General features: G+C 38.6%; 1 protein-coding gene across 1 annotated transcript in view; it reads right to left on the bottom strand.

Moving 5' to 3' along the window:
- The window catches only part of LOC127634327 (brother of CDO-like), a 43,392-nt gene that overhangs the window by 12,061 nt on the left and 17,819 nt on the right, over nucleotides 1–13,512 (bottom strand). Inside the window, exons 2-5 of the mRNA XM_052113828.1 lie at nucleotides 10,850–10,977; nucleotides 8,585–8,866; nucleotides 896–1,042; nucleotides 219–362 (exon numbers count right to left, since the gene is read on the bottom strand). Coding sequence (XP_051969788.1) covers nucleotides 219–362; nucleotides 896–1,042; nucleotides 8,585–8,866; nucleotides 10,850–10,961 — 685 coding nt within the window. The 5' untranslated portion in view covers nucleotides 10,962–10,977. The remainder of the gene's footprint in view (nucleotides 1–218; nucleotides 363–895; nucleotides 1,043–8,584; nucleotides 8,867–10,849; nucleotides 10,978–13,512) is intronic.

The raw sequence follows: 13,512 nt of genomic DNA, 5'->3' as shown, positions 1-13,512 counted from the left end.
TATTATGGGACTGCTTTCTCCATGAAGAATACATACGAAGCATCAGAATTTCGTCAAAACAAGGTATCCTAGGAGGCAGCATAATTTAGGTGACTTCATTTTGGAAAAGTCTTTGTGTTGGGAGTGTGCAGATGTCTTTAAATGCTGCCTGTACACAGCAAATGACACAATGGGTTCACATTGTAAATTACAATTGTACATGCTTTGGGTGCACTCACGTCGTATTCGTAGACGGTCTGTCGAAGTGGAGGTTTTTACTTCCTGCGTGACAGGGTTGTAGGCGGCACATTTGTACGGACCCTCGTCCTCCCGTGTAGCATTGGCTATCTGAAGGTTTCCTGAAGGCATGATCAGGTAGTTCCCTATAACACAATCGGGTAACCACTGATTAGCATCTGGATTACAGCTATTCAGACAACAGGTTTGTCTAAAAAGCTTCTTTGAGGTAATTTACTGAAATCTGAGCAATAATCTACACCATCATTAAACTCCTAATTTGAACAGTGAGAGGGAAAATTGCAACAAAGACAGTCATGCGAACAGGCGCTGCCTTGTAGAGTGGACAAGACCAGACAACACTGAACACTTGATGACTCTCAACAAGACAAGAGCTGTCAAACACCCAAATACCAGAACCAGCTAGTGTGCTTTAAGAAATGACAGACTGAAATGAAGGGAAGAATTATTTGAATTTAAATTAAGTTAAGAAGTACTTGAATTTAAATGAAGTGGCTTGAAAGAGATACAATGATGGCTCAAATAAAACAGACTTAGATCACCATTAGCAAACAGAGAAAAATCAGCCATAAATCTGGAGCGATAGAAGTAAATGGATACATGCGAGGGAGACAAATGGGGGGTGAGAATACAAAGTTGGTTTAAGTTTAAAAAGTACCTTTAGATGTCTCCAGCCACTCCTGCTTGACACTGTAGCGGACTTGAGCTTTAGGCTGACTCTCAGGAAGATGGCATTCAATCACTGCTGTGTTTCCTTCATCCACTTCAATTTCCTGCTGGTCATCTGGCTCAAAATCACGCAGTTCTGCACATATACACATAAAAACAGAATTATTATACATATATTATACAGTTATAATACAGTTTCTAAAACATATCCCCTTACATTTCAGTCTGTTACTCACATGAAGTTAGATGGCATTAGATGACTTGGAATATAGCACACAAGAAATGTAGGCTAATTTTTTGGATCCTGAAAACCACTCCATGTAAAAAAACAGCCCATACACATAGTTCTGCTGAACTTATCTTTTTGTGTTCCACCAAAAAAATGCATACCAAGTTCAGGCACCCAACAAGAGGGTGAGTTGATGTGTGAACTATCCCTTTAAATAGCAAAAACACATTCAACATGTTAAACTTCCAAGGCTCAGTTTTGAGAGTCACAAAGTTGAAAGCCTCTTTGTATTCTGTTCAAGAAACAGGTGAAGCTTTAGAGTGCATATGCTTAGGACTTTTACTGGAATATCATATGTGCAGACACCCAATAGCTCTGGAAAACGGAGACAGAAAGTCTAGCTTCCTTGAGCCCAAGTCAGCCCGGGCTAAAATGAGGTCAAAGGCCAAAGGTGACTGTTCTCTTGTGTTTCAGGCAAGCAAAAGCAGTTTGGATTGCAATAAAATGGAATAACTCTGCCTAAGTGAGTCCACATAATGCATGTCATTCTGTGAGGGGGAATATTTTCCGCAAGACAGAGAGGGAAAATTGCACAGCGCTGTCCTGAAAAACCCCCAAACTTAATCAAATACCTCTCCAACTGTTCATTCCTCTAACAAATAAAATCGCTCCATTGTTCTCCAGAGTTTAGTTATATTCTTAGGCATTTGAAACGTCTCTAAGTTAAAGCTGAGCTAAAAGATCTGTGAGCTAAGGATTAAAAAAGTTGATTAATAAAATCTTCCTGCAACCAAACAGATACACTGATGGATGAGATGAGAGGAGCAATTAAATAATCAGTATTTGATTTCTATTTGTTCTCTGAAAGCCTTCATCGGGGTATTGCCTGACGTTTTACTCAAGTTTTAAGAGCTTTTGAGAACATTCTTTAGGTAATGACAATCCCAGGATATGTTGAGGTGGAGTTCAGAGTGGACGATGTTTGTGTGACAATCCATTTGCTAAATCAATCAGGGTCTTTTTACAGCCCACCCCTGCCAGCATCCCCCCAACCCACTCCTAAATTCCTTAGTGCACATCTTTAACCCCTCCTCGACTCCCCCCTTCACCGCCCTCTTCTCAAAGCATTCCTCTCCTCATCCCACCGCATGATTACCTCAGGTGTGGTGGGGGAATGAGGGAAGAAAAAGAGAGAAAGAGGCTAATTTAGTCCTATGTATCTTTAGTTTATCCTTCACAATTACTTGTAAAATTTATTTCTTTTTGATATTAAAACTGAAGTTTAATTGTTTTCAATCCCAATTAAAAATGCAGAGACAAATATAAGTAAGCCACTGGTAGGATGATTTCAACGAAACGTGTGACATTCAGATACTTGCATTTTAAAAGTTTGATTTTAGTCAGACTAAAACAAAAAGTAAATCCTTTTTTACTATAAATATCCACTTTCACTTTCTAAATGTGAAAGTGAAAGTACAGATTTATAGTTTAAAAAAAGTTGATCTTTTTCTCACCCACACCTATCACATCACTTCTGAAGACATGGATTTAATCACTGGAGTCTTATGCATTACTTTTAAGCTGCCTTTATGTAATTTTAGGGGATTGAAAGTTCCTCTTCACTATTCACTTGCATTTTATGGACCTACAGATCTGAGATATTCTTCTAAAAATATTTATTTGTGTTCTGCCGAAGAAAGAAAGTCATAAACATCTGGGATGCACGTCGAGTAAATTATGAGATCATTTTTAATTTTGGGCGAACAAACCCTTTAACACTTCCTCAGCTGACGTAGCACCATTATTATATTTAATTTGATTGTACTTTTATTTACTTCTACTCTATTAGGACTATTAGTATTTTACTTATTTTGCACATTCTCGTCTTGTACACAGCTATGTTGCAAACACAAGTGAATGTACTGTTTCTGTTATACCAATAAAGCACGCTAAATTGAAATAGAAAATAGAGAGACAGAGAGAGAAGAAGAGAAAGAACAGTGGTTGAGAATGGCAGACCACAAGGAAGAAACTGTTAACTAAATATTTATATGCTTCTATTATGTTTGTATGTGTGAGGAGGTAAAGGGTGAATTGTGTACTTTGTGTGTGCAAGGTACTTTCTGAGTCTCCAGGAGGCCTGGAGAGCAGGGAATGCTGGTAGCCTTGTGGGATTAATAGTATTTATAAAATAGATCAGCTGCGTTTCACAATTCCACTTGGCAATGCTTTCATACGTGCTGCACGGTTACTTAGCATTCATCATTTTTATGTCTGGGAACGTGGAGCCTGTGCGTGTGTACTTGTGTGTGTGTGTGTGTGTGTGTGTGTGTGTGTGTGTGTGTGTGTGTTCATGTTTGTATGACTTTTAAAACTCATACTGAGATGATTCTGTAAGTAATGTGTGAAATCATTGTTGGCTCGACTATGTGTCGTCTTAAATGACAAGAAAGAAAAACAAATTAAACTGAGTGTGCATCACCGTGAATCAGAGTTTATTGAGAATTTGTTACGGTCTGAACAAAAAACACATGTCGAACATTATATAGTTGTGTTTAAAGGGATAGTTGACCCAAAAAGGAAAATTCTGGCATACACTCACCTTCATGTTGTTCCAAACCCGTATGACTTTCTTTATTTCGTGAAATGCAAAAGGAGATTTAGGCTAAATGACAGCCTCAGTCACCATTCACTTTCATTGCATCTTTTTTCCATACAATAAAAGTGAATGGTGACTGAGACTAACATTCTGCTTAGCATATCCTTTTGTGTTTTATGGAAGAAAGAAAGTCATACATGTTTGGATAAGTGAGGGTGAGTGAGATTTGTTTTGGGGTGAACTATCCCTTTAAGTGCGAGAAAGGGAAAAAGTGTGCCAAAGGAATGTTTTTGGCTCAAAGCGTAGGGGAGGCTTGCTTGTCTGCGAAGGAATTTGAGAGGAGAGTTTGAAATAATGCTCAGGCAGGCAGTGGCCTCCCCAATGGGAACCACTTCAGACAGAATTCTTATAGAGATAGAGACCAGGGAGAGCCAAGCTCTTTCACAGAGCAAAAACAAATGGGCAAAGCTTTGAAATATGGAAACGCGTGTCAACATTGTGTTAGTGATCACACATGCAGCGTCCTCCCTGAAGAGTTGTCCAACCCCTGCCTGACTAAGGGAGGAGGTCTTTATTAAATTAGAGCAAGGGGCCAATGTGGGATCATCAGAGACGGCAGGCCCCCAGCTAAGAGCTTGCATCTGCGTGCCCCTAGCTACCCTCGCTCTTAATTCAGAGGGAGAAACCTTATTTTCTCTCACACATGTACACCCCAAACGACCCCTACATGTGCCAGGAGAGCAAAGAAAAGAAAAAAAGACAGAGTAAGACAAAAAAGAAGGCGAGGCAAACAGAGGAAGAGCAAGAGTTCTAGCTGAAAGTTAGAGAAAACAAATTAGCTTTGAGAGGAGTGAAATCCAATGTACCATTAAATGCCAGGAACAGAAGAAGGGAGATTAAAGGGATAGTCCACCCAAAAATGAAAATACTGTCATCATTTACTTACCCTCATGTTGTTCCAAACCCGTATAACTGCCTTCCATGGAACACAAATGGAGAAATTTGAAAGAATGGGCTTGTTGTTTTCATTCATGTAAATACAATTTATGGGGACCTGGGATTTTAAGCTGCAAAAAGGATGCAAAAGCACCATGGTAGTACCATAAAAGTAGTCCTACAATGTGTGAGCTATATCACTAGTCTTCTAAAGACAAATTATAGCTTTGTTTGAGGAACAGAATGAAATTTGACTGAAAAGCCGGTAACACTTTACAATAAAGAATTGGGGTAGATGATATAAAGAATTATTGCTTCGCAGAGGTGAAGATGGTATCAAGAATCTCACGTCACGTCTCATCTTGACAGAGAATCCTGCCTCAACTAGCCCCACCAAACCCAGGCTCCTCACACTATAACACAAACACGCATACATGCGCACATAGATCCTCAGAGCCTAATTTGTGACACATATTCCCTTCAGTGGGTTCCAAAATTCTGATACCACATTAAAAATCATATTTAAACCTGGAAATACATTTGAGAATATTGAAGAAAAAAAAAAAACACATTCAAGACATATTTAAGGTTCAGCACTATATCTAGGTCAATAATCAAATATAAGTGAATGTGACATTAACATTTTTAACTACATTTTAGAAAAGGTCAGAATTATTGAAGCACACAATGCTCTTTGGTATATTCTCAAATCATGCAGGAAGAACATGGATCATCAAGTTTAACACAAACTTATGGAGTCCATGCCAGCTGTCATTAATTCAAAAGGGGGACATACCAAATTGAAATGAACATAAATGTATCAGTTTTTTTTTATTATTAAATTGTTATACTGACAATATATATAAATATAAATATAAAAAAGCAAAATAGATGTATTTTCACTACTACTCTCAGAATTTTGTACTCCACTGTACACACCCACACACACACACACACACACACACACACACACATATATATATATATATATATATATATATATATATACATACACACACACACACACACACAGTTGAATTCAGAAGTTTACACACACTTAGGCTGAAGCAGGGCTGGATTGGGCATACCGGGCATTTTCCCAGTGGGCTATCACACTTTGGGGCCAATCAGGGGCAGACTGGCCATCGGGAGAACTGGGACTAAGATGAAATGAGCCGCTGCATTATGCAGAATGAGTCACAAAATGGCATCGCGATATGCTGAAGGGGGCAGCGATATGCAGAAAAGGATAGTGACCCCCCTCTCAACCACTTTTGGGCCAGTTTCTATGTAAAATCCCAGGCCGATTTCTCTTCCCAATCCACCCCTGGGCTGAAGTCATTAAAACCAATTTTTTAACCACTCCACAGATTTAATATTGCAAACTATAGTTTTGGCAAGTTGTTTAGGGCATCTACTTTGTGCATAACAAGAGTTATTTTCCAAAAATTTTGACTGACTACATCACAATCCCAGTGAGTCAGAAGTTTTCATACACTAATGCCGAGTTTACACTAAACGATTTTAGGCCCGATTTTCACTCGCCGAATTATCAAATGTATGAATTATGACGTATGAATGATCAAGGCTGAGAGAAGAGCTGACGCGTCACAGATGTCAGCAAGACATCTAGAATGTTAAATATCTGGACCTGTCTGCGATTTCAAATCACAAAATGTGAAATGTGTTTTTTGACTGAATACAACTGCAGCGTTGAACTACAGCCAATGAGAGAGCAAGAAACGGGGAACGGGAAGTTTCAGTGGGAGGGGTCCTGATGTACCTGTAACAGAACATCAACTAGCATGGCTGCTGTATCAAGAAAGTCTCATTGGACTGAAGATATGGAGGAAAAATCTGTGGAACATTGGCAGGAGCACCAGTGCCTGTTTGATGTTTTATCTGAACTGTACCACAACCGGGTGGAAAGAAATTGTCAATTCTCTTGGACAGTCAGGTAAGCAAATAGGTAGATTTTTCAGTAGGAGGTAATTTTTCATATTTTAACCAATAAAATATATGATTAAAAACACACATATCATATTCTAAAATGCATAACATATGATCATGCATTTGTTTTTGTATCTCGTATCACTTCTCGCATGTGTTCTGTTGTGAAACTTAATTTGGAGTCCAGGCAGTCGTCAGGGATTCATCGAGAGTGAAATGTTTTGTAATGTGTTCACCCCTGTCGCTGATTCCTCGTGTAACTTGAAAACCCTATGACTTCCATGACAAGACAGACAGTTGTGTAATATGAACAATACTAGCATCCAATGTCTTTGAAAATCGTGTAGTGTGTAGAAAATTCCAGAAAATGATGTCAAGCCTTAAGGCAATAAGACAATTAACTTCTGATATGAGGTGTTCTGAATTGGAGGTGTACCTGTGGATGTATTTTAAGGCCTACTTTATAGACAAGTATCTATATCCAAAGTAAAACGAGTCATATATATCGAAATAACCTGAAAGGCTGCTCAGCCAGGAAGAAGCCACTGCTCCAAAACCACCATAAAAAAAGCCAGATTAAAATTTGCACATGGGGAATAAGATCTTACTTTTTGGAGAAATGCTCTCTGGTATAATTAAACAAAAAGAAAGCCAAAGAACACCATCACAACCATGAAGCATCAGTGTGGCAGCATCATGTGGGGGTGCTTTGCTGCAGGAGGGACTGGTGCACTTTACAAAATAGATAGCATCATGAGAAAGGAAAATTATGTGGATATATTGAAGCAACATCTCAAGATATCAGGCAGAAAGTTAAATCTTGGTCACAAATGGGTCTTCCATACCTCCAAAGTTGTGGCAAAATTGATTAAGGACAACAAAGTCAAGGTATTTGAGTGGCCATGGCAAAGCCCTGACCTCAATCCGATTGAAACCCGTTTGTGGGCAGAAATGAAAAAGCTTGTGCGAGCAAGGACGCCTACAAACCTGTCTCTTTTACACCAGTTCTGTCTGGAGGAATGGACCAAAATTCCAGCAACTTATTGTGAGAAGCTTGTGGAAGGCTACCCAAAAATGTTTGACCCAAGTTAAACAATTTAAAGGCAATCCTACCAAATACTAACAAAGTGTATGTAAACTTCTGACACACTGGGAATGTGATGAAAGAAATAAAAGCTATTTTTCTGACATTTCACATTCTTAAAATAAAGTAGTGATCCTAACTCACCTAAGACAGGGAATGCTTTCTAGGATTAAATGTCAGGAATTGTGAAAAACATGTTTTTTTTTCTTCGAATTGACAAAGTCTACGGTAATTCAGACAACCACTCTGTACAATTGTGGTGAGAAGTCTGAGATGCATATATATATATATATATATACACACACAGTACTGTGAAAACTTTTAGGCACTTGTGAAAAACTTTCAAAGTGAGGACTTTGACATCAAACGTAATGACATACGTAGTTTTCATTAATCAATTAACGTCAATTAATTCCAGTAAACAGAAAAAGAGCTAAATCAATATTTGTCTTCAAAACAGCACCAATTCTCCTACTTACACCTGAACAAATTTTTTTTGGTTGTTGGCAGATAGGATGTTACAAGTTTCTTGGAGAATTCGGCACAGTTCTTTTATTTATTTAGGCTGTTTATTTACTTCTGTCTCTTTGTGTAATCACAGACTGACCATATGTTCAGTGGGGGGCTCTGTGAGTGCCATGCCATCTGTTGCAGGGCTCCCTGTTCTTCTATTCTATTCTATTTGCAAAAGGAATGTTTGGGAGTATAAAATGTATTTTTCCTATTGACACACTAAAGTAGCAGATATAAATAAAATATAAATAACCATCATAAGACAAATCTTTTTGTGAAACACCTTTTGTGCCTAAGACTTTTGCACATACGTATATATATTTGACTAATGGTGCGAAGTTGACAGTGTGAGTGTGTGTGTACTCACTCGCTGCAGTAACGCTGGCCGGCACACTAGCGCAGGACCCAACGCTGGTGGTGGCCACACACTGGTATCTGCCCACGGTCAGGTTAGTAAGGGAGGGGATGTAGAGAGAGTTGGGCTGCACCAGAACTCCCAGCTCCTCGTTGCCCCCCGCTGGCAGCTCTCGCCCGTTTAGACGCCAAGTGATGTTGACATGGTTGGGCAGGGCGCTGCAGTGCAGGGTCACGCTGCCCCCCAGTTTCTGTACCACAGAGAGAGGCTCCTCTGTGAAGACTGGGACGTCATCTGGAACCAGAGAAAGTGGAAGAGACAAAAGAATGGTAAATAAGGGTGCCTGGGTAGCTCGGCGAGTATTGATGCTGACTACCACCCCTGGAGTCGCAAGTTCGAATCCAGGGTGTGCGGAGTGACTCCAGCCAGGTCTCCTAAGCAAACAAATTGGCCTGTTGCTAGGGAGGGTAGAGTCACACGGAGTAACCTCCTTGTGGTCATGATTAAGTGGTTCTCGCTCTCAATGGGGCACATGGTAAGTTGTACAAGGATTGTGGAGAGTAGCATAAGCCTCCACATGCTGTGAGTATCCGCGGTTGTCATGCACAGCGAGCCATGTGATAAGATGCGAGGATTGACAGTCTCAGAAGCGGAGGCAACTGAAACTTGTCCTGGATTGAGGTGAGTAAACGTGCCACCACGAAGACCTAGTAAGTAGTGGAAATTTGGCATTCCAAAATTGGGGAGAAAAGGGGATACAAATTATTTTTTTAAAACAAATTGGTGAGTAAATAGATTTTGGACACTTAAACCATGCAGTGACATCTGCAAACAAAAGATGTTAGACCTTATCTCAGAACTAACTTCATCTCATTGTCAGTTTTGCAGCTACTTTTAACCTACTAGTCTCATTGTGATTTTTAGTGGATGTATGAAGTCAGTTCCCCTCAATTTCACACACTCAAAAAAAAAATTTTTTGCAGGTTGTTCAGTCTTTGTATCGTCTTCCACTTACACTGACACTTAGCAGCTTGAATGCAGCATCATTTAAAATAAGTCGTTTTCAGTTTCAGATGCCATTGCAGATATTTCGTTTTCACAGTCAGACATGATTAATTAAATCAATGAGTGAAAGTGTCAAATAACTGGATGGTTACTGAGATTAAGCGAGTAGTATTTGGCTGGTCATGTGATCATAACATGGCAGCCCTCATGTGTGCACCCTCTCCATGTACACTAAAACAACTTTTATAAGGTTACTGATATGACTGGAGTCTTCATTTTAATGAGAGTGGTCTTGATTTCCTACATATATTGCAAAATTCATGTCTTTAGGACTTAAACTTTTTAATGAGAAAAAAATTGCTGAGTGCACCTTTAATGCACTTGATTTCATTGCATTTTATCCAATTAAATTTGTAAAACTGAAGTTTACTTAATCATTTGAGTTTGGACTACATGAATCCTTTTTGTAGCATTGACAAAACTGAGCAGGGGTTTTCCATTTCCCAGCATGGGTCAGGATGGGGTGAACAAATGCTGATTTATGCATTTTTGAGCAAGATGAGAATAGGAGGAGATTTGTTCATGTTTATTGTTTTGTTATATTGTTATTTTAAAAAAGTGTCTGTTAGGCTGGAGTTTTGGGGGTTATCATTGAGGTGAAGATTGCCGCTTGTGCTTAGGTGGAGGATGGACTATCACATTCAAGTGATGTTTGATTTGAGTGTTGCTAAGCTCTATAAGCAGTGTAAGGACAGTTTCACTAAATATGTATAAAATTGGTAAAACAAACCTAAAAAAGTTAAGTTAAAACTACTACAGTATGTTGATTTGACCTAATCCAACTAATTTATGTTGTATGAAAGAAAGTCTTAATTTGAATAAAATAAATTAAATTGCTTGTAAAATCCTTCTCAAATTCAATTAAGTAAGGGTAATGACTTTTGAGTGCAGGTGTCCTAGCACAGCAAACACAGGTGAAGTTCAGCACCTGAGGTTCCACTAACATTTGAAAACTAGTACAATGTTTAAACAATGCATCAATAGTTTTATCATTCAAAACCTAACAAACTTAGTTCTGTAAAACGTTTTGCTTGAAAAGCGTGCTTTTTTCAAATAAATACCACTTGGTTTGATATTTTGTTATCTAATGTAATGTCATTCAAACATTAACTTTGGCTTAAGTGTCCAAATATTTTTGGGGGCCACTGTACATTTGGTACCGCCTCCACAAAATGATATTATAAGCCAATTTTATGAACAACATTAACTCACCACTGAGAGCAGCACTACCCTGCAGGCAGCAGCACAGCAGTGCACCCAGGACACAGAGCACTCGAAACTTTCGTTTCCTTTCCCAGGGTATCCAATCCAATATCCAAGACATCTTCCATACACTACCCCTGGTAAACCAAGAAAGAGAGGGATCAGGCAAAATAAAATATAGATTTCTTTTTTATTGTACATATAATCACTATAGTCAGGTTGTGTTTTCTGAATGACTAGTTGACTAAATGGTCATAATAACGAAGCCCTATATAATTTGGCAATCTGGGGGGTTCACCTGACCCCGATTAGATGCGTTTATGGAAAACGCATTCTGCCATTTAAAACAGTGGTCTCTAAAAGTGTTTTTATAAGCTGAACAATTTTTAACTTGGCACAGTCTTAAAAACAAGACACTTATGGCGGGTCACTCAAAAAAAAGAAAAACGCAAGACTTAATGTCCAAAGACTTTCTGTCTGAATATGTACGGCAGATGCTTAAAAAGGGATAACTTTAAAAAGATGCGACTTTTCCAAAAGATGCCAAAAAAAATAAAGAAAATAAACAAATGTAAATAAATTAGTTGTCCTACCAAATTGACTTGTTTAAATCCATCATGACCCATTCAAAGCACAAACCCAATCCGCAACTTTTATCATAAGGTAGACAATGCGAAAACAGACCATTCAGTAAAGTTATGCATTATTAACCAATTTTTCCTTACAATCCCTGCAAAGAGCATCACCAAAAACATGCTGAAACACAAATTCATTTGAACCCACATCCACCAGGCTTGTGCTGTTGAGGTGGGTGACCGGATAAAACATGGGAAATCTGAGTCCCCTCAGTCACAGGTGTAACTGATCCACACACAGGTTCAAACTAAAAAAGCCTGCACACAAAGAGCAATAGGGTGGGGAGGTGATATCATTTGTATTTTCTGGAAATAATGAGCAGGGTAATGTGATCTTTACAAAGACACAAATAGAGGAAAGAGAGAGAGGGGGAGAAAAAGAGTGGTTAGTGTATTAACAGTTAATGCAGGAAAGGGAGCGATTCACTGCCAAGTTTCCCGAATTCTTTCCTGTCAGGTTAAACTAACAGCTTCCCGTCAGGAGGAGTAGGGTGGTCTACAGCTCCCAGACTGCAAATATCTCTCTCTCTCTATTACATACACACATACAACTCTACTCCCATCAATTGTACATAATGATTAATGGAAGTCTCACAGAAAGATTCAGCACTCAAACATGGGAGGGAACCAAAAAAATAACTTTTGCAAAAATAAATGAAGTCTGCGTCTTGGGATTCTGAATTGTTTTTCTGGAGTTGGTATGTACATAGCCATTATCTATTAGCCAGACTCTGCTGTTGCAATAGAATGCATTACATTTACAGACTTTTACTGGGGTTGGCCTAAAATAAATGTTTTTCCATTCCAACACAAAAATAAACAAGTCATGCTGTCTGTATAGAGCTGTAGAGAGATGTTATTTAGTCTGGAGTGGTCCAAAAATGTTGGACTCATCTTTTTAATTATCAAATGTGTTAAAATTATGATTGATTTTGCTGTCTGTTACAATCCCAGCTTGTTTGTTTCTCTTTTCCAAAGTAGAAACGGCATGACGTTGATTCCAGGCTCACCAGGGTACCTCACAGGGCAGCTAATGGCACATCAGCCTAACCAAACACTAAACCTGAGAAGTTCAAAAACTAATTTCTACCAGACTAATGGCACCAGCACAATCACAGAGAAGTTCTTCTTTGTTCATCACTCAGAGCTAAAAAGAGGTTTGAGACAACTGAGCAACAGTATACTGTTTGCGAACATTAAGACATCCACCGCACTGCTGAGGAAGGCATTTAGAGGTACATTTAAATATGAGGATGCTAAAGACTACATGCAATACATCAATTAATATGACATTAAAATATGTTATCAATGACTTTATTTCTCATTCTATGAGTAGAAATTCACATGAGGTCAGTTCAAGATGCTTTTTAACCAATTGATGATGATTTAAAGTAATATATATATGCAGTAGAAAATGTTTACATTCTACATTCATAGCTCTAATGCGGTAACAAGCTAATGTGCTGATTCCAATCTGTTATTTTGATTTATGATGACACTAATGCTACTGCAAAGATGGGTTTAAAAAAATGTTAATGTGCAGAATACAGACAAAAGAATGACGAGAATAGATGCATATCTCACTTTGGGGAGATGTGTGAATGACTTTCACTGCAGAAGGTACATGAGTGAATGGGCACTTGAGAGTATTTGAATAGATTTGATTCATTTTGTAGACTAATTAAACAAAAACAACGCATGACAAAATGTCTCTTAGGCCCCGTTTCCACATGGTATTAAGATTAATTTCGGGTGATCAGATCACATGTGGTCAGCCCTAAATACAAGTCTAAACAGGGTCTAAACCGTTTTGTGATCGGATCACAAAAAACATACAAATGTGGTCAAAAACGCATGTGATCTCATCGCATTTAAGAATCCATCCTATATGCATCCTGGCAGAAGTGAAGCACCATCCCTCACCTGTCAATCAACCACTGCATTTAAACAACTGTTTAAAAGTTGCCATTTAGAAGCGGCTTTAAACGGACATAACCGTCTGATCGGAAAATGTAAAAAGCAGATACACACACAATC

The sequence above is a fragment of the Xyrauchen texanus genome, chromosome 41 (genome assembly GCF_025860055.1).
Source record: "Xyrauchen texanus isolate HMW12.3.18 chromosome 41, RBS_HiC_50CHRs, whole genome shotgun sequence".
Classification (NCBI taxonomy): Eukaryota; Metazoa; Chordata; class Actinopteri; order Cypriniformes; family Catostomidae; genus Xyrauchen; species Xyrauchen texanus.
Note: the sequence above shows the minus strand (reverse complement) of the source record. Positions and strands in the feature narration are given on the sequence as shown.